Consider the following 21,876-nt stretch of genomic DNA (forward strand, 5'->3'; position numbering starts at 1 on the left):
CTTATAGTACGAACCGTGAGATTTGTTAATCAAGACCATCTTGGAGCTGAGTTATGGGTGGGGAACTATTCATACTGGCAAAGGTTAACCAGTAGCCAAACTCTGAGTTTCCCCTGAAAGTGTTCATCGTATGAGACATTACTGAGGAATGTATAGTGGCCGTAATCACCGTCCTCCCTTACCATGGGAAAAAGGTCTGGGTTGAATCCCGTCAACAGTACGTGGAGCTTTTAAAAAAATATTTATTTAATTATTATTTTTAAAATTTATTACTGTAATTTTAGATTTAATTTTTTAATTTTTATTTTTATGCTGTTGTTGGTGGTTAATCGGTGGCGCGAGAAGGTAGTAAGGTTTAAAATTCCAATTGTTTTTTTTTTTTTTTTGGTTCAGAAAAACAGGAACACTGACCAAAGAACAAGTGGAATTTACTAGTGGTTGGCGCAGGGCCGTCCCCAAAATTTGTGTAGCCCTGTTCAAGAATTACTTGCAGGGCCCTGTGGTCTAGTTCAAAATATATGGGGTATTTTTGTAATAGTGATTTTTTAATTTTTTTATTTTTAAATTATTTTTAAATTTTACAGGTTTTGGAGTGACGATAATGTGGGTAATCAGACATTAAGACGGCGGTAGGCTCGTTGATAAAAATGCGGAAAAGATGCGGATGAGGCCGCTGTAGCCTAGTGGTCAGGCGCGCGGGTGCATAAGTACACGTGCCTTGAGTGACCGGGGTTCAAGCCCGTGACCACTGAATACGGTGCTGTTTCTTGTATTCTATCTATCTTGTGAACTCCTCTGACCGTTTGGTCGTCCCGGAGTATAAACAGAAAATTTATTTATTTATATTATTATTAAGCCCATTTGAGTGCGGGCCCTATTCGACAGACCAGTTGAACATGCTTGTGGCAGGCGCTGGGTTGGCATGATTGAATGATTCGTAATGAAGTAAGGCCTCTGTAGCCAAGTGGTCAGGAGTGGACGTGCAGTAACACACTCTCTTTGAGTAGACCGAAGTTTAAGCCCCTGGTTGCTAAATACGGTATGGGTCCGCATGGAAAATTATGGTCCATTTTCCCTCAACGTGGATTGTTGAAGAGGCTAGATTGATAATGTGTCCATTTTACCATTTTTTTTTTTTTACCATTATTATTTATTATTATTATTCTGAGTTACTCTGAGAGAGAGAGAACAATGATGAAATCCAGCTCAGGACCCTGGGTGTGCCAAGCCCATACTCACCAGATGTGAGCCCCTGTGGTAAATGTTCGATTATAAAAGCTAAAAGAACAAAAAAAAAACGAAAAAAACAGCGTATATCCCAGGGGCTCACATCTGGTGAGTATGGGCTTGGCACACCCAGGGTCCTGAGCTAGATATCATCATTCTTCTCTTTCTTGGTGATTCCCTTCTACTTTTGACACACACTCTCTCTCTCAGGATAACTTGGGATTTTTTTTTTTTTTTTTTGGTTGGTGCAGCATAAGTCTCAGGCTTCCTTGTAATGTATAAAAGTATGAGTCATTGTCTTTGGTTAACACTGTATTGGTGGTTTTTATTTTTTTATTTTTTTATTTTTTTCCTTTTAAGAAAATTCTATTGTGATTTGTATCATTTCATTTTCATATTTTGTTTTATTATTTGTTGGGACAGAAACCCCTCTATGCCTCTATAACGCGGTATGACACGTAATAGTATTTTTCTTGTTTCTTTTTTTTGGCAAATAATCAAAAAAAATTGACCGTTTGCCCACTGAATTGAAAAGGTTGTGAAACCTGCATAGCTATAATCATTAATAATTTCTGGCTTTCTACGCAAGATGGAGACACTGAACAACTTAGCATAACAAATCTCGGGTTTTTTCACCTGGATGTTGATAAAACCAGTCAATGAATTTTAGGCCTATCTAATGCTAACCGGCACGCTGCTTGTCGCTGACGTGTAAGGTTGGTTAGATGTACATGAATTAATTTTCGACTTTGGATTTAAGGCGACGAATTTTGTTGCCTAAGCATGTTTAGATTGAAAGACATGTTCCGATTCTTTCTCAATAACTTACTGTAGCTTTTTGTTTTTTTCTTGATGGTATTATGAATTCATAGATCTGTGCAAATATTTTCAGCAAGTAAGTACTGTATATATGTATCTTCAGTTGACTTGAATGCTACTAATTTTAATTTCACTTAAATTGAACTCATCACATTATAGTGATTAATGTATTATAACAGCAGCAATTGATTGAAAACCAAGAACAAATAATAATAATAAAATTTAGTGAATTTTTTAGCAAAGACAAAATAAAAATCTTTAAACAGAGTTGTATTGTATAGAGATATATTGTATTTGTGTACACAATTATTAAAAAAAATGCATATATGAAATCAGCAGTACAGGGTTGTCCACCTAAAATACAATCCAGTTTTCAGTTGAACAACGTTTAAAACAAAATTCGTTTTCTGTATTGCAAATGGATGTAGAATTTAACTGAAGGTGTCCACTTTGCTCTTGTGGACATGCGTTCGCTCATTTCAGCATGTGTTTTTGATACAGCCCTATGAGGAATATTAAAATGGCATGAATGCACAAGAGCTGATCTAGCGTTCATGTTTTTTTTTTTTTTGGGGGGGGGGGGGGCGGGTAGTAGCAATATATGGAAGCAACTATTCTTTTACAAATAATGCAGAAGCATAACATTAGTGTTAGTATAAGTATTGGCAAAGTGATGCAAGGAAGCAAGCTTATCTAGCATAATTGAAATATTTTAAAATAATTTTAGTAGGGATAATTACCCAAATTGTGAATGCAGTTCTTAGTGTTTTGCTTTAGTTCAGCCAGTGTATGTGGCTTGTTTGCATGAAGCTATTTTTGAGTATGCCTAGGCCAATAGAGCTCTTAGGAAAATTCCTGTTATTCACTGCACTAATAGATCTTGTACTGTCCAAATACCATTGATATTTGAATGAAACCACCACATGTCAAAAACATTTCCCATTCAGTTGGATTGGTAGTTGTAATGGTCCCAGTTTGGATGAGACCCCTCAACTGTTTTTAATTACAAGTATTCTTCATTGATTGTAAAACCATGAATGACAAATACTTTAGCATTAGTAGAGGCATATGATGCAAGAAAGCAAGCTTCTGCAGCATCAGCCAAAAAAAAAAAAACAGGAAAAACCCTGTTTTACCCCTCCGTTCATTCCAAATACCTGTCCATCTCAGCCTTAAATTTATTTAGGCTATCAATTACCACAACAAAAGATGGAAGTCTGTTCCACCAATCAACTACCCGCTGATTAAAGGCAAACTTCTGCACATCTATCCTAGTATTGGTGTACATGCAAGTATACATGCACCTGTTCCAACTTTTTTCCAATTACTTAAAATTAATTGGAAAAAAAGGATGGTTATTACATTTCAAGCAGAAGCCATTTAAGGGGTTGGACCTGAGAAGCTGTGGCCCAAGGCTTCAGCCGCTATAGGAGGCCTCACAATTTACTTTGTATATTCAGGCAATCTAGGATCATAAAATTGTTCTGAACTTTGGACCCTGAGAGTGCTTAAATAGGCCCTCATTTCAAGCAAGTTGAAAAATATAGAAATGAAATGTAATTTTGAAACAGTATAAATTGTAAAAATGTGTATAATATGTAAATAATAATAGTATAATATATAAATTAATTTGTATATAATGTTTAAGTGTTTAACTTAAAAGTAAACCAACCAAAAAAAAAAAAAAAAAAAAAACATACGAGACCTTATACACTGGAAGATAATAGCAGTAAATTTTTTGATGGAAGAACTAGATGAAGAAACAGTATCTCCAATGGAACTTGATATGGTGAAGATAGAATTTTGCCTCAAAACTGTGTGATTAAAAGCTGCTTCTCTCTCTCTGTCTGTCTGTCTGTCTGTGTGTGTGTGTAATTTGTGAAGTAGTAAAACATGTTTTGTTTTTTCAGCCATTATATCATGCAAATTAACCTGTGAATACATGTGCATATGTGTTCAAAGACATATTGTTGCCACTTCACTGGATGATGGCCTAATATGCATATAAAAACTAAATCTGACATAAATACACATACTGTATACGTGTACAACAGCAATATGCACAAAACATACCAAACAGAGCTTCATACCAACTGAAAAATACTATTCAAGGCTTAGACCTAAATGGATATCAGATGAACTATTCAGACATGTTGTAGAGAAGAAAAATGCATGGGATGCATATAAATTATCAGGTGGTGCAGAAGCCTATGGTAGATATAAAAAAAAGTCTGCACTCAAGTTACAATGGCAGTTAGACAAGCCCAAGCAGATTACGAGAAGTCTCCGACAAAGAATGCCAAGAAAAGCAGCAAACACTTCTTTACTTATATTACCAGTAGAAGGAAGGAGTTGAATCACATTGATCCACTTGATGTCAATGGTTTAACTGTTTATGATTCTGCTCAGGTTGCTGACAGGCTAAGTAATTATTTTGCATCTACATTCACACATGAGCAATTGCTCATGTGTGAAATCTTTAGGGAGGGGGATGCCAGAAGTTTATAAAACTCTAACTGGGAGCTGAATGATTTATGATAACTGAGAGGAAAATGGAAGAGAAATTGTTGAAATTAAATAAAAAAAAAAAAAAGGCACCTGAGGTGGATGGGATCTACCCAGTTACATTAAGGGAGGCAGCAAAGGAGATAAGAAAACCCTTAGCCTTAATTATGAGAACATCTTTGGATTCAGGGAATATACCTGTGGACTGGAGATGTGCAAATATATCCCCAATTCACAGAGAAAAATCAAAGGGTGACATGAGTAATTACAGACCTGTTAGCTTAACTTCTATTCTAAGGAAAAATAATGGAGTTGCTAGTTAAAGAAGTAATGCAGGACCATTTAGACAAGAGTGCAGTTATACTTCAGTCACAGCTTGAGTTTGTAAGGGGAGATCTTGTCAGACCAATATGATTGTCTACCATTAGCATTAGCATTAGTAGAGGCATTTGATGCAAGAAAGCAAGCTTATGCAGCATCAGCCAAAAAAAAAAAACCCACTTCCACTTCACCCCTCTGTTCGTTCAAAATACCTGTCCAGCTGAGCCTTAAACTTATTTAGGCTATCAACCTCCACCACAAGGGATGACAGTCTGTTCCACCAACCAACCACCCGCTGGCTAAAGGCAAATTTCCGCACGTCTATCCTACATCTGTCTTTCCTCAATTTGAATTTATGCCCTCTCAGGTGATTATTCTGAGCTAGAGGAAGAATCCCATCAGCATTGAGCATGCTCAAACCATTCAAGGCTTTATACACCTCTATCAGATCACCTCGCTGGTGCCTAGTCTCCAGACACTGTAATTTGCAAAACTTAAGCCTTTCTTCGTAAGAGCACCCCTTTGTTCCATTCACTAATCTTGTTGCCCTTCTCTGTACTCGTTCCAGCAGCTCTACATCCTTCTTGAAATGAGGCCTCCAGACATGTATACAGTACTCTAGGTGTGGCCTGACCATTGCCTTATACAATGGAATAATCACCTCCTTATCCCTGCTGGAAAAATTCCTGTATATCATTGACAATACTCCATGAGCTACTCTTGCAGCCCGTCTGCACTGCTCAGAGAACTTCATATCTGCCTGCACAATCACCCCCAAGTCCCTTTCATTCTCTACCACTGTCAGTGTAGTACCACAGAGTTGATACGTTGCTCTGGGGTTGCTGTTTCCCATGTGTAGTACTTTACATTTGTCAATGTTAAACTTCATTTGCCACCTCTCAGCCCATCTGCTCAACCTTTCCAGATCCTGTTGCAGCAGCATAGTGTCAGTAGTGTCCTTGACAACCCTGCCAACCTTTGTATCATCTGCAAACTTGGACATTAAGCTTGATATACCATCATCAATATCATTTATAAATACAGAAAACAACAATGGACCCAACACTGAGCCCTGAGGGACTCCACTAATAACATTAGTCCACGATGAGCAGTGTCCATTGATTACCACTCTCTGTCTTCTCCCCTCAACCACCCCTTTATCCATAGCAGCAATTTGCCTCCAATGTCACACTGCTCCAATTTGTGTAGCAGTCTTCCATGTGCAACAGTATCAAAAGCCTTTCTAAGATCCAAGTATATAATATCAAAGTTATTCCCTGCATCCAGTTCTTTTGTGACTGCATCATAGTATCCAATCAAGTTGGTCAGGCAAGACTTCCCCTTAACAAAACCATGCTGTGTCTGAGCTATAACTGAAGTCTTGTCTAAATGATCCTGCAGTGCTTCTTTAACCAGTTCTTCCATTAATTTTCCTGGAACAGAAGTTAAGCTCACAGGTCTATAATTACTTGTGTCAGCCTTTGATCCTCCTTTGTGAATTGGGTCACATTTGCACATTTCCAGTCTATGGGTACCTCCCCTGAGTCCAAGGAAGCTCTCATAATTATGGCTAAGGGTTTGCTTACTTCCTTTGCTGCCTCCTTTAATATAACTGGATAGATCCCATCCACCCCGGGTGCCTTTCTTGTGTTTATCTTCAACAGTTTCTCCTCCACTTTACTCCCAGTTATTTCAAGATTCTGTAGCTTACTGCTAGAGTTGAATACACCTCTGGCATTCCCTTTGCTGAATAACTCCTCATGTGTGAATGTCGATGCAAAATAATTCATTTAGTTTGTTAGCTACCTGAGCAGGATCATCAACAGTTGACCCATCAATATCAAGTGGACCAATCTGATTCATCCCCTTCCTTCTAGAGTTTACATAAGTAAAGAACTCTTTGCTGTTTTTCTTTGCATCCCTTGCCAAGGATTTCTCGTAATCTGCCTTCACCTGCCTAACCTCCTTTGTAACTTGGTTGCATATCAACTTGTATCTATCATAGGCTTCTGTGTCATGTGTTAATTTGTAAGTATCCCATGCATTTTTCTTCTCTGCCATATGCCTCATTAGTTCATCTGACATCCATTTTGGCCTTAACCTTGAACAATATTTCTTAGTTGGTATGTAAAGCCTAGTAGCTTCCAAGATAAGTTCTTTGAATGCTTCCCATTTTGAATTTGCTGTTGGTAACATCATCAGTTAGTCCCACTGTATAGAATTTAAATACTGTCTCAGTCCATCGTAGTCGCCTTTACGGAAGCAATAACCCTTCCCTTTACCCCTAATGGTAGTTACCTCTTTGAGTAAATCCCACTTCAGCACACTGTGATCACTGCCACCTAGTGGTTCATTTATCTGCAGATTCTTAATGCATGAAGAATCACTGCTGATAATCAAATCAAGAGTATTACTCCCTCTAGTTGCCTCCCGAACATGCTGATGTAGGAAACAATCATCCAATAAATCCACAAAAGCTCTGCTAGTGCGTGAGTAACCAGCCCCCAAATTCCAGTCAATATCTGGGAAATTAAAATCTCCCATTATAAGACTCTCTGATTTACTGGCCCACTCTATTTCCCTGTACAGTTCCTTATTATACTCATCAGAGTCATTAGGCCTATAGCACACTCCTACTCTCAATTTTGATCTCCCAATGCTTATGTCACACCAAACTGACTCAACACTGCACTTTCCAGCGATGTCGACTGGCTTCACTTCCTTGGTTTTTATGTGTTTCTTAACTAATAGCATAACCCCTCCCCCCTTCCTATCCTGTCTATCCTTTCTGTAGACGTACTCCCCAAATTGCAGTTCTGCATCCCTTATATCTGTGTGACACCACGTCTCTGATATCCCAACAATATCTGCCTTTGATGTTTTGAGCAATACCTCAAATTCATCAAATTTATTTACTAAACTCCTAGCATTGGTGTACACGCAAGTATACCTGCACCTGTTTCTATTCTTAGCTACCCTAACACAACCCATGTGTTTACTTGTACCGCAATGGCTCCCAGCAGTCTCTGAAATACCATGCATCTTGTTTTTCAGGCTTCTGCTCATTCTAATAGAAGCAGTGCAAGAATCTCTTTCACCTCTGCCAGTGGCTACTGTCAATCTATTGGTCTTTGTCTCCCCCCAAGCTAGCAGTTTTCCGACCCACCTAACACTGCCTCGACAGCATCAGCAAATATTCTTGCACCCTTTCTATTTAAGTGTATCCCATCCCTGTAGAAGCAATCTCTCCTGTTAACAAGTACAGTCCAGGCTGAAAAAAATTCTACCCCTTGAGCCTTGCACAATCTTTCCAGGGCCGAATTGATCGACAAGGCTCTCATCATATACTCCCTCCTATCGTGTCTCGGTACCATGATGCAGTGACAAAGGAACTGGATGCAAAAAATAATGTTGATATCATATACTTGAATTTTGGGAAAGCTTTTAACATTGTTGTACATATTATTGAAATTAAAAATTATAATTCCTCAGAGCGGTTTTTTTAATTTCAGAATATACATACAAGGGTTAATATATAAATATAAAGAGCTTTCGGCTGAGTGGACAGCCTTCTTCAGTTAGAAAATATATTAAAATGGCAGTTGGAATGGAGATGTGCACTGCCAAGATGGTGCGCGAGGCTAATTGTTTGAGGTTGAAGTTTGTGGCTGTGACGTCTCACGCACCATCTTGGCAGTGCACATCTCCATTCCAACTGCCATTTTAATATATTTTCTAACTGAAGAAGGCTGTCCACTCAGCCGAAAGCTCTTTATATTTATATATTAACCGTACTTGTATGTATATTCTGAAATTAAAAAACCGCTCTGAGGAATTATAATTTTTAATTTCAATAATATGAATCCAGAGCGCATAGGCCTCTTTCACCATTGTTGTACATAAGACTGCTATACAAATTGGAGTAGTGGGGCATTAAGGGAAAGTTACTGCTATGGATAAAGGGGTGGTTGAGTGGGAGAAAGAGTGGTTATCAGTGTATGCTGCTTTTCATGGACTAATGTTATTAGTGGAATTCCATAGGCTTCAGTGCTGGGCCCATTGTTGTTTTCTATATTTATTAATGTTATTGATGAGGGTATATCAGTCTTAATATTTAGGTTTGCTGATGACACAAAGGTTAGCAAGGTGGTTAATGATGGTAATGAAGGTATGCTGCTGCAACAAGATCTAGAAAAATTAGGATCGGCTGAGAAATGGCAATTGAAGTTTAACATTGACAAATGCGAGGTACTACATACTGGTAGCAGTAACCCCAGAGTAACATACCAACTGTGTGGTACTACGCTCAAGAGCAGTGGAAAATGAAAATGACCCGGGGATAATTGTGCAGTCAGATAGGAAGTTCTCTGAGCAGTGCAGACATTCTGCCTGGACAGCTCATGGGGTTCTGTCAATGATATACAGGAATTTCACTAGCATCAAAAGGAGATGAGGCGCCTCCATAGCCAGGTGGGCAGGAGCAGCAGTGCGTAGCACACGCTTCTTGATTAGACCGGGGTTCGAGCCTGTGATCAACAAATATGGAGGATGCGGAAAGGTCAGGAAATGACCACCGCATATTCCCGGAGCAATATGGCCTTAGTTGCTAATGCTCCTAAAATCCAAAATAACAACAATGAGATGATTATCCCATTGTATAAGGCAGTGGTCAAGGCCACATCTTGAATACAGCATACAAGTCTGGAGGCCTCATTTTAGGATGTAGCGCTGCTGGAACGAGTGCAGAGAAGGGCAACAGGATTTGTGAGGGGAACAAGGCGGTATTCTTATCAAGAAAGGCTTCAGTTTTGCAAATTGCATCATCTGGCGAGGTGCATCTGTGAGGTGATCTGATTGAGGTGTTTAAGGCTTTGAATGGCTTGAGCAAACTCAGTGCTGTTGGAATTCTTCATCTTGCTCAGCCTATGTACATGAGGGGGAATAAATTTAAATTGAGGAATTATGGTTGCAGAATAGATGTGTGTAAGTTCACCTTTAGCCACAGGTGGCGGATTGCTGGAACAAGCTTCCATCCATTTTTGTGTTAGTGGATAGTCTGATAAAATTCAATGAAGGACTAAACAACAAATTGAATGGTTTGAGCAAGCTCAATGCTGATGGGATTCTTCCTCTTGCCTGAGAGGACATAAATTCAAATTGAGGAAAGACAGTTGAATACATGTGCAGAAATTTGCCTGTAGCCACCTTTTGGTTGATTTCTGGAACAAACTTCCATCTGTTGTTGTTGAAGTGGGCAGCTTAAATAAATTCAAGGCAGATAGACAAACATTTGGAGCAAATGGATGGGTGAAATGGGAAGGGTTTTTTTTTTTTGTGGCTGATGTATAAGCTTGTTTCCTTGCATCATGCCTCTACTAACTGTTGAAGTGGATGGATAGGCGAGGTGATCTGATAGAGGTTTGATTGTTGTTGATTGTTATTTGGTTTTTAGGAGCATTAGCAACTAAGGCCATATTGCTCCGGGATATGCGGTGGTCATTCCCTGACCTTTCCGCATCCTTCGTATTTGGTGGTGACGGGCTCGAACCCCGGTCTAATCAAGAAGCGTGTGCTACACACTGCTGCTGCTGCTCCTTCCCACCTGGCTACGGAGGCGCCCTGATAGAGGTGTATAAGGCTTTGAATGGTTTGAGCATGCTCAATGCCAATGGGATTCTTCATCTTGCTCAGAATAATCACCTCAGAGGGCATAAATTCAAATTGAGGAAGGACGGATGTCGGATAGATGTGCGGAAATTTGCCTTTGGCCAGCGGGTGGTTGGTTGGTGGAACCGACTTCCATCACTTGTTGTTGAAGTTGATAGCCTAAACAAATTTAAAGCTCAACTGGACAGGTATTTCGAACGAACGGAGGGGTGAAATGGGAGTGGGTTTTTTTTTTTTTTTTTTTTTTTGGCTGATGCTGAATAAGCTTGCTTTCTTGCATCATATGCCTATGCTAATGATAGGTGAAATGGAATGGGTTTTTTTTTTTTTTTTTTTTTGGCTAATGTTTTCTTGGCCACATCATTTGCCACTATTAATACTAATACTAACAGGCACATCTAACAAGTAACATTCACATTAAGAAAAAAAATACTAAACCGTACTATCAATAATAAAAAAAAAAAAAACAGAGATAACTACAACAAACTGCTCAATAACCCTGAATAATACTTGCACTGAACTATGCTCAACTATCCTCGTACACTGCAAATACAGTAAGAAATTTAAGAAAAGATCCTGAATCACATGTACAAAAGATTCAAACACCATTAGCAGCATATATTGGAGATGTAGCATATTTCCCTATGAAATATGCCCATTTATTGGCCTGGTGCATTGTCACTTAAAAAGCATGTCTCCACAATATATGAGGCAGTAATTTCAGCCTGAAGTGAATACTAAATTTTACAGTCCTATTCTGAACCACCTACCCTCCTCTATACTGGCAATTGGAAAACAAGACATGCTAGAAAAATATAACGATACTGTGTATGAGTAAACCAACCTTATTTTATTCAAAATAACTTCCTCCCACTTCCACACACTGCATGCAGCAATCGTGAAGCAACTGTAATGACTGGTGGAAGCTTGTGACTGGTATACTGTTCGATGTTCTTGTCACAGTTCATTGAATGGCGTCGACAACATGAAAAGAAGAACCTTTCGGTGGCACCTTGACTTTTGGAACAAAAAGAAGTTATGCAGGCCTGGTGAATACGGTGGGTTTGACAGTATGCAGACTTTTTGCTACCCAAAAACTGCCGAACAATGAGAGCTTTCTGCATTGTTGTGCTAGAGGAACCACCTACCCTCCTCTATACTGAGGCTGCACATGACGGATTCTCTTTAACAAATGCTTCAAAATGCCCAGATAGTAGGCAGCAGTAATACTTTGGCCATTGGGTACAAACTCTTTAGGTGCCTCCGTAGCCAGGTGGGCAGGAGCAGCAGTGCATAGCACACGCTTCTTGATTAGACCGGAGTTTGAGCCCGTGACCATCAAATACGGAGGATGCGGAAAGGTCAGGGAATGACCACCGCATATCCCCAGATCAATATGGCCTTAGTTGCTAATGCTTCTAAAAACCAAATAACAACAACAAATAACAAACTCTTTATGTACAATTCCCTTGCTATTGCAGAAAGTGATCAGCATAGTTTTGATTCTTGACCTTTCTTGACAAAACTATTTTGGCTTTGGGAGAGTTTGCCAACTTCCATCCCATGCTTTGTTGCAGGATCATACTGAAAACACCACTTCTCCTCACCCACAATGATCCTATTCAGAAAGTTGAGCTTGCTTTCAGTGTCCTCAGTGTGTTCTCTGCAGTGTTCAACTCTCACCTGTCATTGACTATCTGTTAATGAATGTGAAACAAACTATGTACAGACCTTTGTTTCCTTCAAAATCTGGTTTTGAAGGAAACAAAGATTTCCTTCAAAAGGAAATCTTTGAAGGAAGATTTCCTTTTGAAGGAAATCTTCCTTCAAAAGGAAATCTGGGTTATTATTTGTTGAATGGTTTCCTTATTAAAATGCAGATCTTCTGAAATCATTCAGAGCATTGCACATTAGTTATTGATAATAATTTCTCACCCCTTTTTCAATCAACTCTGGCATTCAAGCCATTTTCGCTTGGCCGAGTATTCATTCTCTTCCATGGGTTAGACATTTGTCACTTGAACACACATACACAGGCACCTCCATAGCCAGGTGGGCAGGAGCAGCAGTGCGTAGCACACACTTCAGATTAGAGTGGGATTCAAGCCCATGACCACTAAATACGGAGGATGTGGAAAGGTCAGGAAATGACCACCGCATATCCCTGGAGCAATATAGCCTTAGTTGCTAATGCTCCTAAAAACCAAACAAACAAACAAACACATATGCACAAGACAGACAATTCTCTCCATACACTTGTTTCCTCATTTTGAGACATTTCCATGGCACTTTTGCCTAGTTGAACATGAAACTTGATGTTCGCTCTGTTCCATTGTCCTTCCACAAACAGACCCAGGAAAGATATGTAGTTCAGCTCGCACTATATTCTAAAATGGTGGCAATTTCTGCTGATCTTGAATACAGTGCTTGAAGAACAATCATTTTTTTTTTTTTCATTTCATGTTTACTTCTAGTAGATGGGAGCACCGGCACTCATAACATCAATTTCATTTTCCAATTGCCACACTGTTTATACTAATGCATCTAAAAAATCTGCAAAAATGCCAGGCATATGCAGTAAGCAAGTAGAAATGAGAATCTTGTTGCTGTCTTCATTTCACAATCATCAGAACTATACCCAAATTGTTTAGAGCAAAATTCACCAAATATATAGTAAATATCCCAACTCTGTCTGCTGAATGTGATGGACAAGATGTATTCTAGTCCTGAGATATTGCAAATATTTTGGGTGAGTCGTTCACTCAAACCTCTCAATATAATAACATGTTACCTCTATAGTAACATGCTCTTCTTTTCAGACTAAAGTCCTATCAAGAAACAAATGCTAAATTTTGACTTAACTCAAGGAGATTCCTACAATTGCTCTTCTACTTTATTTGACCTATGCTTTGGTTTAATCATCACTAAATGTAATGCTGTAGGTCCCAATGGAGCTTATTACTTCACATTAAAGCAATTTTGTGAACTAGTTCAAATGCTTCTTGTATTATTTTGCCAAATTTTTTCTGAATACTTTGTGCTAACAAAATGATGCCATGCTTTTGTAATAGCAGTATTAAAACCTTACAAGGACCCATTCAACCCACAGCCCTTACTAGCTTCTTAGGTAAAGCCATAGAAGAGATGGTCAGTGCTCACCTCATCTGAATATTAACTACAGAAAATCTTTTTCATTCGTGACAATGTGGTTTTGCAAAATGGTAAAGACAGAAGCTGAAATCCAAGATGTTTAATACTTATGAGTGTGAGAAAGTCTTAGATATCCCAGCTGATGTTCTGATGAATTAAATATATAACTTCTCATCGATCTTTACTGACAAAAGACACTTCATAGTGAGTGAGCTAAGATATATGAAATTGGTGATTCTGAAATTACATACAATTGTTTATTAGAAAAACTTTGTAGTCTAATGACAAGTAAGGTTCCTGGAATTGGTTGCATATCCAGTAATTTTGAAGGAGGTTGCCAGAGAGTGCATTGAACCATTAAGGTTTATTGTGAGGGCATCATTGAGTTCACGAAAGATTCCTTTGGACTGGAGAAGTGTCAACTTATCACCAATACATAAGACAAGTTTGAGGAGTGAAATGGGTGATTACAAACCAGTCACTCTGACTTAAATGGTTGGGAAAACCTTGGAGGAATGAATAAGAGTGCTGTCGAGGGACATTAGATAGTAATGAAATTTTTAAGAGAATTGTATTTAACACCCCAGAACTTCATCAAGCTTCTTGACTCCATTCAAAAGAGGACAGTCAGGTTAATTAATGACCTGTCTGTTACAGACTCTCTGCACACATTCTGTTTCTCCTGCATGCCTTTTCTATAGATACCTCCATGGGCACTGTTCTTCTGAATTGTTGGCATCTGTAATTCCCCTTCTTTATTCCAAATCAGTTTCAACTTGTGCATTTCCATTTACATCATCTATTTACTGTCCAACTTCAAAATTACAGAATCAATTTTCTTCTTCCTCATTTATCCCTTCAATTTCAGTTTTCTGAAACAACCTTCAATATACAGTTACAATGTTACAAAGTTACAATGTACAGAAATTCAAACCTAATATTAACAAGTATCTTCTGACTTCTCAGCCTTCACCCCACATGTGGTACTAAGTACTATAGATTTTAATACCTTTCAAGTTTGAGGTTTCCATAAAAAAAAAAAAATAAATAAATAAATAAAATCTTGAATGCGTAGAGGTAATTAGATGATTGAGCAGGACTTATGATATCTTTTAAGCATGCAGACCTCAAGTTTTAACTTATGTTCACTCTACAGAAAGATTCTTGCAGAGTGAACACTTGTTTTTCTCATTTGTAGCATGCAATGAAAATGACAAAATCTGAACATGTGAACACTGTTTGGTTGTAAAACTTTCCAAGTTTACAACAAAACAACACAATGTAAAACATACAAAATGTGTTTCCATTGTTTTTCCTCCGCTGTCCAACAGAAATATGTGAAAAGCTCATTATAGTTTACAGAAATGATATAATAAAAAAAAAATTGATTTTGGCTGCTTTCAAAGGTTTTTGTGTGGGGAAATGTATTGCTTGAAGGTGAAGGAAGCAGTCACTTGTCAACAACCTGAAACAGTTAAATGATCAATGGGTTCATTGATTATTTGATCGGATTGGTGACTAACCATTCAAGAAATTGCTAAGGAGACATCTTACATTTGCCTTTTACATTTGGTTCAGTCCTGTTTTGATCGAGGATTTGGGCATGAAACTAGTTGGTGCCAATTTAGTTCCATATTCTCGCTTGAGATAAAAGACCACATCAAGTCCTCATTCCTTGCACTATGTGGCTTACAGTGCAAGGAAACCATAGGCTTTTGCTGCACTAGCCAAAAAAAAAAAAAAAAAAGTAGATAAGAAAACACAAATTGTGTGGTTCCCTCCTCACATAGGTAACTATGTGAGGACCAGTTGACCATTGAATTTCTTCAGACTGTCAGCCTCAACAACCTGCAGAGGAAACTTGTTCCAGTAATCAACAACTTGCTAGCTAAACAAAAACTTCCTACAATCTAGTTTAAACCTTTCTGCAGTAATTTGAATTTATTGCCCCTACTTCTAGAATTCCTTATAACAGGAAAAAATTCCACCTTCATTCATTTTACTAACCCCTCTCAGAGCCTTATAAACCTCAATCAGGTCCCCTCAAAGGTGCCTAGTTGCCAACCTATATAGCCCATATAATCAGTCTTTCCTCATACGGTCCAGTCACCCTTTTGCTGATCTCGCCATGCAGGTTGCCCATCTTTAGACTCTTTCAAGAAACTCGGGTCTTTTTTCAGATGGTCTCCATACTTGTACACGGTATTTGAAAAGTGGTCTTGCAATTGCCTTATATCTCAGTTTTTTGAACAAGCTATGTAAGATCCTGCATTTTTAACTGAAATTATAATAGCTGATGAATCTTGTATGGATATGACCCAAGAGAAAAAGGTTCAAAGCTCCCAATAGAAAACATTGCCAAGACCAAAAAAGTCTGCACTTTTTATGGCCTTGATGATGTTTTCTATTGGGATCTTTGAACAGTCAAAATTGAATGTGAAAGTCATGCTGTGATTGCTTTTTCTGACAATATAGGAATGGTGTTTTCAGAATTCATAAAGTGTTACTGTTAATGCAGTCTACTACCACAAAGTCTTAAAATGGTTGAGGCACAATCCACTAGATATAAAAAATAATAATAATAAAAAAAAAATCCTGAAAAATGGTTAGTTTTTTCCTCCATAACAGTATGCCATATCACACATCACTTGCAGTCTGACAATTTTTGACTGACAACAATTCCTCACGTTGCAGCCACCATGCGACCTTTGGCTATTTCCAAAATGAAACATGACAAAAAAAAATAGTAAGTCAATTCAGGAAACCCATTCAATCATAGATTTCCTAAAAATATTCAGAAGAAGGTTTCCAAAAATCAGTGGTGGTCACAATGAAACTAGTGTATGGTTGCAGGGAGAGATAATATTGAAAGATAAACATTTATCATTGAATAAGATAAATTTTTTTTTCCAACATTTGTCAGACTTTTTTATCAAATCGTGTAGTTCTTACATACCAATATATATACAGATGGCTCAAAACAGAAGACCATATTGGTCCAACTGCCTTTCTTCCCTTCACTGTTTTCTCTACCTAGCTGTCACTTGAAAGCAAATGAAATGGCAAAATATATACTGAAAAAGTAATATTCATTCGGAGATCATAATTTTAAAAGCATATTGTATTAAAAGTATGTTACAAGGTTTTTTCAGAGGACAAATTGCCAAAAGTGACGAAGACTGCAAAGTTAATCTTTTTTTATTACTACATGTAGTAAGTAGCACATGAACCAAAAAATCCCAAACTAACAATCTGAAGTTATGTAGTTAGATTTGAATAGTTAGTGAATAATGCAGTTCCTTTTGGTTTGACTGTCATTATAATCCAAATAAGAGCTATAGCTAGCTGATTTTGCCCTCCCTTTAAAATCAACTTCCCCTAGACTTCTAGTTCAGAGAGGCTGCATCCTGTTATTTTACCTTTGCTACAAGTGCTTCCTTTAGGGAATTGGGAGGAATTAAGAGTGTCTGCATTTTTTTTTTTCATTCTTCCATATTTTTTAAAAATTACGATTAAGAAACTTTGTTGAATTTAAGTGATCTGTAGATCAGCAGTATAAATTGAATATGAAGATTAAGTCTCTCTTAACTTGATTGATGAAAAGTGATTTGTTTTTGTTCTCTAATAATATAAAACTCATTTTAGTCTCTTATTTCTACTTTTAGGTATGAAAATAATTGGCATTAAACGTGGAAGGTTAGTGAAAATTTGTGTGCTTGTGATCCTGCTTATTTTGCTTGTGGCCTTTTTAATGCCAGATCCAAGGGGCAGAGAAGCACGAGCAGTGAGATCCAGAGAAATCAAAGTATGTAAAATACAAAAAACGAGTCCTTCATAAGGACTTCATAATAAATTATCAAGTCTTTATTGAAGGCTTGATAATTTATAAATAATATTATAATTTACAAGTTGACCTAACCTGATGTACTAACCTGATGATTGGGTAAGATTTAAAGTACTGCCTTGTGATGTATTCAGTAATTGTTTTTGAAAAGTTGACTGTATTTGGTTGTATTTGAAAATGTGTTATAAATGTTAAGAGTTAGTACTATGATTACATATTTAGTATACCTGTACAACACATATGTAGGGTAATCATTTTACTTTACCCACCTGGATGTATACCAAGTTTTATGATTGACATAAAGGGGTGGCCTGTTTCAAATGCAGGTTATTGCAATATTTGAAGCAGCATTAAATATAATGCTTCTCTGCATTAACTTTTGCATTCAACCATCAGGGGATGTCTCTCTCCAGTGACGGTAACAGCACTTGACCTGAGCTGCTAATGCTCCATAAAAAACCAAACCCAATCACTTTTAGAAACAACTACAAAGGTCCACGCAGTCAACCTAAAGTTGGCTTTAACAAATACATTATTAATGTTTCAAACATAAAATTATATATTATTATTGAAATATTTTACATTAAATCTAATGTATGTTAAGATCTTTATATAACCCTAGTTGAAATATACACTAAAATTTACATAGTGCATGCTGTTATGTATGTACAAGCGTAGCATTAAATTCTTAGGACTAAAATTAACATTCTGTAATAAAAAATAGGTGCCAGTATTTTTGGCTACTAAAGTGATTAGTTATTCCTTGATAAAGATAGCATTTAGTTGTAATAGTTTTGTAAATTGTTCTTCTTTGTAAATAGTTTTGGCTTTAAAATAGCTTTCTGTTTCTATGATAATTGGGCATATGTTACTATAGCACGTTCCTATATATAGCATACTAAATTCAAATTTTCATATACACGGTTGTTTTATTATATTATTATATAATATCGGTGTAAATACACCATAGTTTACCCATAAATTAACTACATAAGTAGTGTAAAGGCATCGTTTGATTTTATCTCATATTGTGGCTACCTTCACAATGAGATACCAAGTATTGCACTACTTCAATAAATAACACTTCTCTAGTAGAGGAGACTATTGTTATTTATTCTCAGTGGGCACCACCACCATCCAGACACTTTTCGGAGCTTGTTGGCTCACTCATCAGTGGGCAAGCAGGTATAATGCAGATATGTCATCACAGTTGCGAAGTTGGGTACCTGCTCGCCCACTGAGAATAAATAATAATAGGCTCCTCTAATAGAGAAGCATTATTTATCTCGTTGTGAAGGTAGCCACAATGTGAGATAAAATCAAACGATGCGTTTACACTACTTATGTAGTTAAACTATGGTGTATTTACAATGATATTATATAGTTAATTTCAACCCATAACTTATTATGCCTTGTGCATTTAGTCTTCAAAACAGTTGTTTTATATACACATATTATTAATTTAATTTTTTAACATTTAATTTTAAGACTTTTTTTTTTTTTTTTTTTTAAATAGCTTGTACACTTCGAATTGTATAACTAGTAATATGTGAAAATGTAATTCATTAATTTTTTTTCCTGTAATCAAAAATTTTGCAGTGATCCACACTTATGTTGGTGTTTTGTTTTATAAGGTTCCAACTTTAACAAAACAAGGAGCAATTTTTAAAAGTGGCGAACTGGGAAACTATGAACCTTCTCCTAGTGATACAGTAAGAGAGGGACCTGGAGAAAATGGCAAACCCCATTATGCAAGACCTGAAGATCAAAATGAGGTATCACAAACAGTCATGGAATATGGAATAAATATGGTAGTTAGTGATCAGATTGCATTAGATAGAGCTCTTCCTGATAAAAGGCTTTCTGAGTAAGTGGTTTTTTTTTTTTTTTTCCCTAAATTACAGTAGAAGCATAACACAATGCATATTTTAATGTATTAATGTACGGCTTGTACACATCGAATTGTATAACTAGTAATAGCAACAAAATGAAACTTTGCAATCTTGTTACCATGCACAAGAAATTTATTGAATTTTTCCATAGTACAATTTTATCATTCTCATGTTGACTAAATTAATGCGCTACCCATCTATTCACGAATATCTGTATACCACAACAAAGTTAAAAGATTATTAATAAATGAGAATTACAAAAATCCTGCACAGTGCTAATCTGAATGTTTGACTAAAAATTTCTTTTGATTAATACCAACATGTGATCCTCTATGAATATTTCAAATCCGTTTAAATCGAAACAAGTGTATTTCGGTCTCTTGAATTTCATATTAACTAGTTTTTGTATGTTGCTGGTGCCAAGACTCAACAGGTTTTTTTTTCAAATTCAGGAATCTAACAAAACTTAAGTGCCAAGTTTGATTAATTCAAACCACCTGTCAATCCAAACTCTTAACTGTTCAGAAAAACTAATTAAATAAATTCTGCAGCTTCAGAATTATGCTTCTGCATAACGTGCTGTTCTTGCAATTTCCAAGCATTTTATGAGATTCAAGTGACTGATAGAAAAAGGTAATGGGATTGGTTAGTGATACTGGTTGGAAGGAGAATATTGTAGACCAGACAGCTGACATTCTCCATACTGCTGAAAAAGTTGCTTTTTCAAAAGAAGAAAAATATTGTTTTTAAGATACTTTTGTGAAGAAAGTAATAGTAATTATTTTTTCCGCCTTGTTAACACGATGTCCCAAAAAATATATATATAACAATAAATAAAAGCAGTATGAATGAATTTGTTTTTTTTTTTTTTTTTTTTTTTTCCAGGTTCATTCCTTAGACATATTAGCAGTGGTTAAGACAGTCAGTATTGAATATGCAAGGACAGTGACACTAAACAGATTTCATGCATTTTTCCATGTTTTTAGAAGCAGCATAAAAATATTAAATTCACAGTACATTACAGATGCTCCCCGACTTATGACCATTCGTAATTATGACAGCTGCATATGTTAAATTTAAAAAAAAAAATACAAAAAAATAATTTGTGTCCTAACAATAAGTCACACTTGATGATGACAATGTACAACAATTACGGCATCCGTGTTTAGTATGGTCATTAAGCCTAGCTACTCTCAGTATGATTCAGTCTCTCTCTGTTCTTCAAAGTTAGTGAACGTGATATTATTATTAGCCATATGGTGCAAGGAAGCTTGAGGCTTTTGCTGCACTAACCAAAAAAAAATCCTGAGTTACCTGAGAGAGAGAGAGAGAGAGAGAGAGAGAGAGAGAGAGAGAGAGAGAGAGAGAGAGAGCGAGAGCGCGCGTGCGCGCGAACAAGAGTCAGAAGTAGAGGGAATCAGCCAAGAAAGAGAAGAATGATGATATCCAGCTCAGGACCCTGGGTGTGCCAAGCCCATACTAACCAGATGTGAGCCCCTGTGGTTAATATTATTGCTGTGATTCCCAATCTTTTTGTTATCTCAGGAACCAAACTACCCTTCAATTAATATGGCTAGCAAATGTAAAATTGATTCACCATCTCCTGTCAAGAAGAGAAAGACAATAAGCTTAGAGACGAAGCTGAAAATAATAACACAACACGAAAAAGGTAAATCTGTAATGGAACTGGCTCGTGACTTCACCTTATCTCACTTGAATGTGTTCACCATCATCATGAAGGATAAAGACAATTCGTGAAGCAGTAAAAGCATCAGCGCCTATCAACTCAACAATAATAATGAAAAAATGACTGGGCCTATTCGTGAGATGGAAAAGTACTCCTGAGTTTATTAGCTATTCGGGCTAAAGCAAGAAGCCTTTTCGAAACTTTAAGTTATGTACAGGAGATGGCTACTACAAAGAAACATTTGTCGCGAGTCATGGATGGTTCAATAGGTTTAGAAAACGTTACAGTTTGCATAGTAGGAAAGCAGCTAGTACAGATACAGAAGCTGCTGAAACTTTTAAGGAAGTGTTTAATCATATCATTGAAGAGAGCAAAGATTCAATGTGCATGAAACAAGCTTATTTTGCAAAATAATGTCTGAACATACATACGTCTACAAAGAAGGATATAAGCTAAAACCATTGATTTATAATCCAAGGGCTTTAAAAAATATCAATACACACACCTTGCCAGTGTTTTATCGGCATAACACAAAGGTGTGGATGACCATACTGTTGTTTGAAAATTGGTATGTAAATTGTTCTGTCAGAGAAGTCAAGAATTATGAAAAAGACATCCCATTTAAAATTTTGTTAATGTTGGATAATGCATCCGGACATCCAGCACACCTGGATGACATTCACCCTGATGTTAAAATAGTGTACCGTCCACCAAACACTACATCAGTTATCCAGCCATTAGATCAAGGAATTATTGCTGCATTT

General features: G+C 37.0%; 1 protein-coding gene across 2 annotated transcripts in view; it reads left to right on the forward strand.

The window, feature by feature from the left end:
* Nucleotides 1-2,024: 2,024 nt before the first annotated feature.
* Nucleotides 2,025-21,876, forward strand: part of Pgant7 (N-acetylgalactosaminyltransferase 7) — a 103,045-nt gene continuing 83,193 nt past the window's right edge. The window contains exons 1-3 of one of the 2 annotated variants that reach the window (XM_090385997.1): nucleotides 2,025-2,122; nucleotides 17,355-17,494; nucleotides 19,168-19,400. In XM_090385997.1, coding sequence (XP_090242123.1) covers nucleotides 17,357-17,494; nucleotides 19,168-19,400 — 371 coding nt within the window. In that variant the 5' untranslated portion in view covers nucleotides 2,025-2,122; nucleotides 17,355-17,356. Of the gene's footprint in view, nucleotides 2,123-17,354; nucleotides 17,495-17,532; nucleotides 17,633-19,167; nucleotides 19,401-21,876 lie in introns of those variants that run through there. The other variant, XM_090385998.1, reaches the window with a different exon arrangement.

This window comes from Mastigoproctus giganteus, chromosome 12 (assembly GCF_048544385.1).
Source record: "Mastigoproctus giganteus isolate SK-2022 chromosome 12, ASM4854438v1, whole genome shotgun sequence".
Taxonomy (NCBI): domain Eukaryota; kingdom Metazoa; phylum Arthropoda; class Arachnida; order Uropygi; family Thelyphonidae; genus Mastigoproctus; species Mastigoproctus giganteus.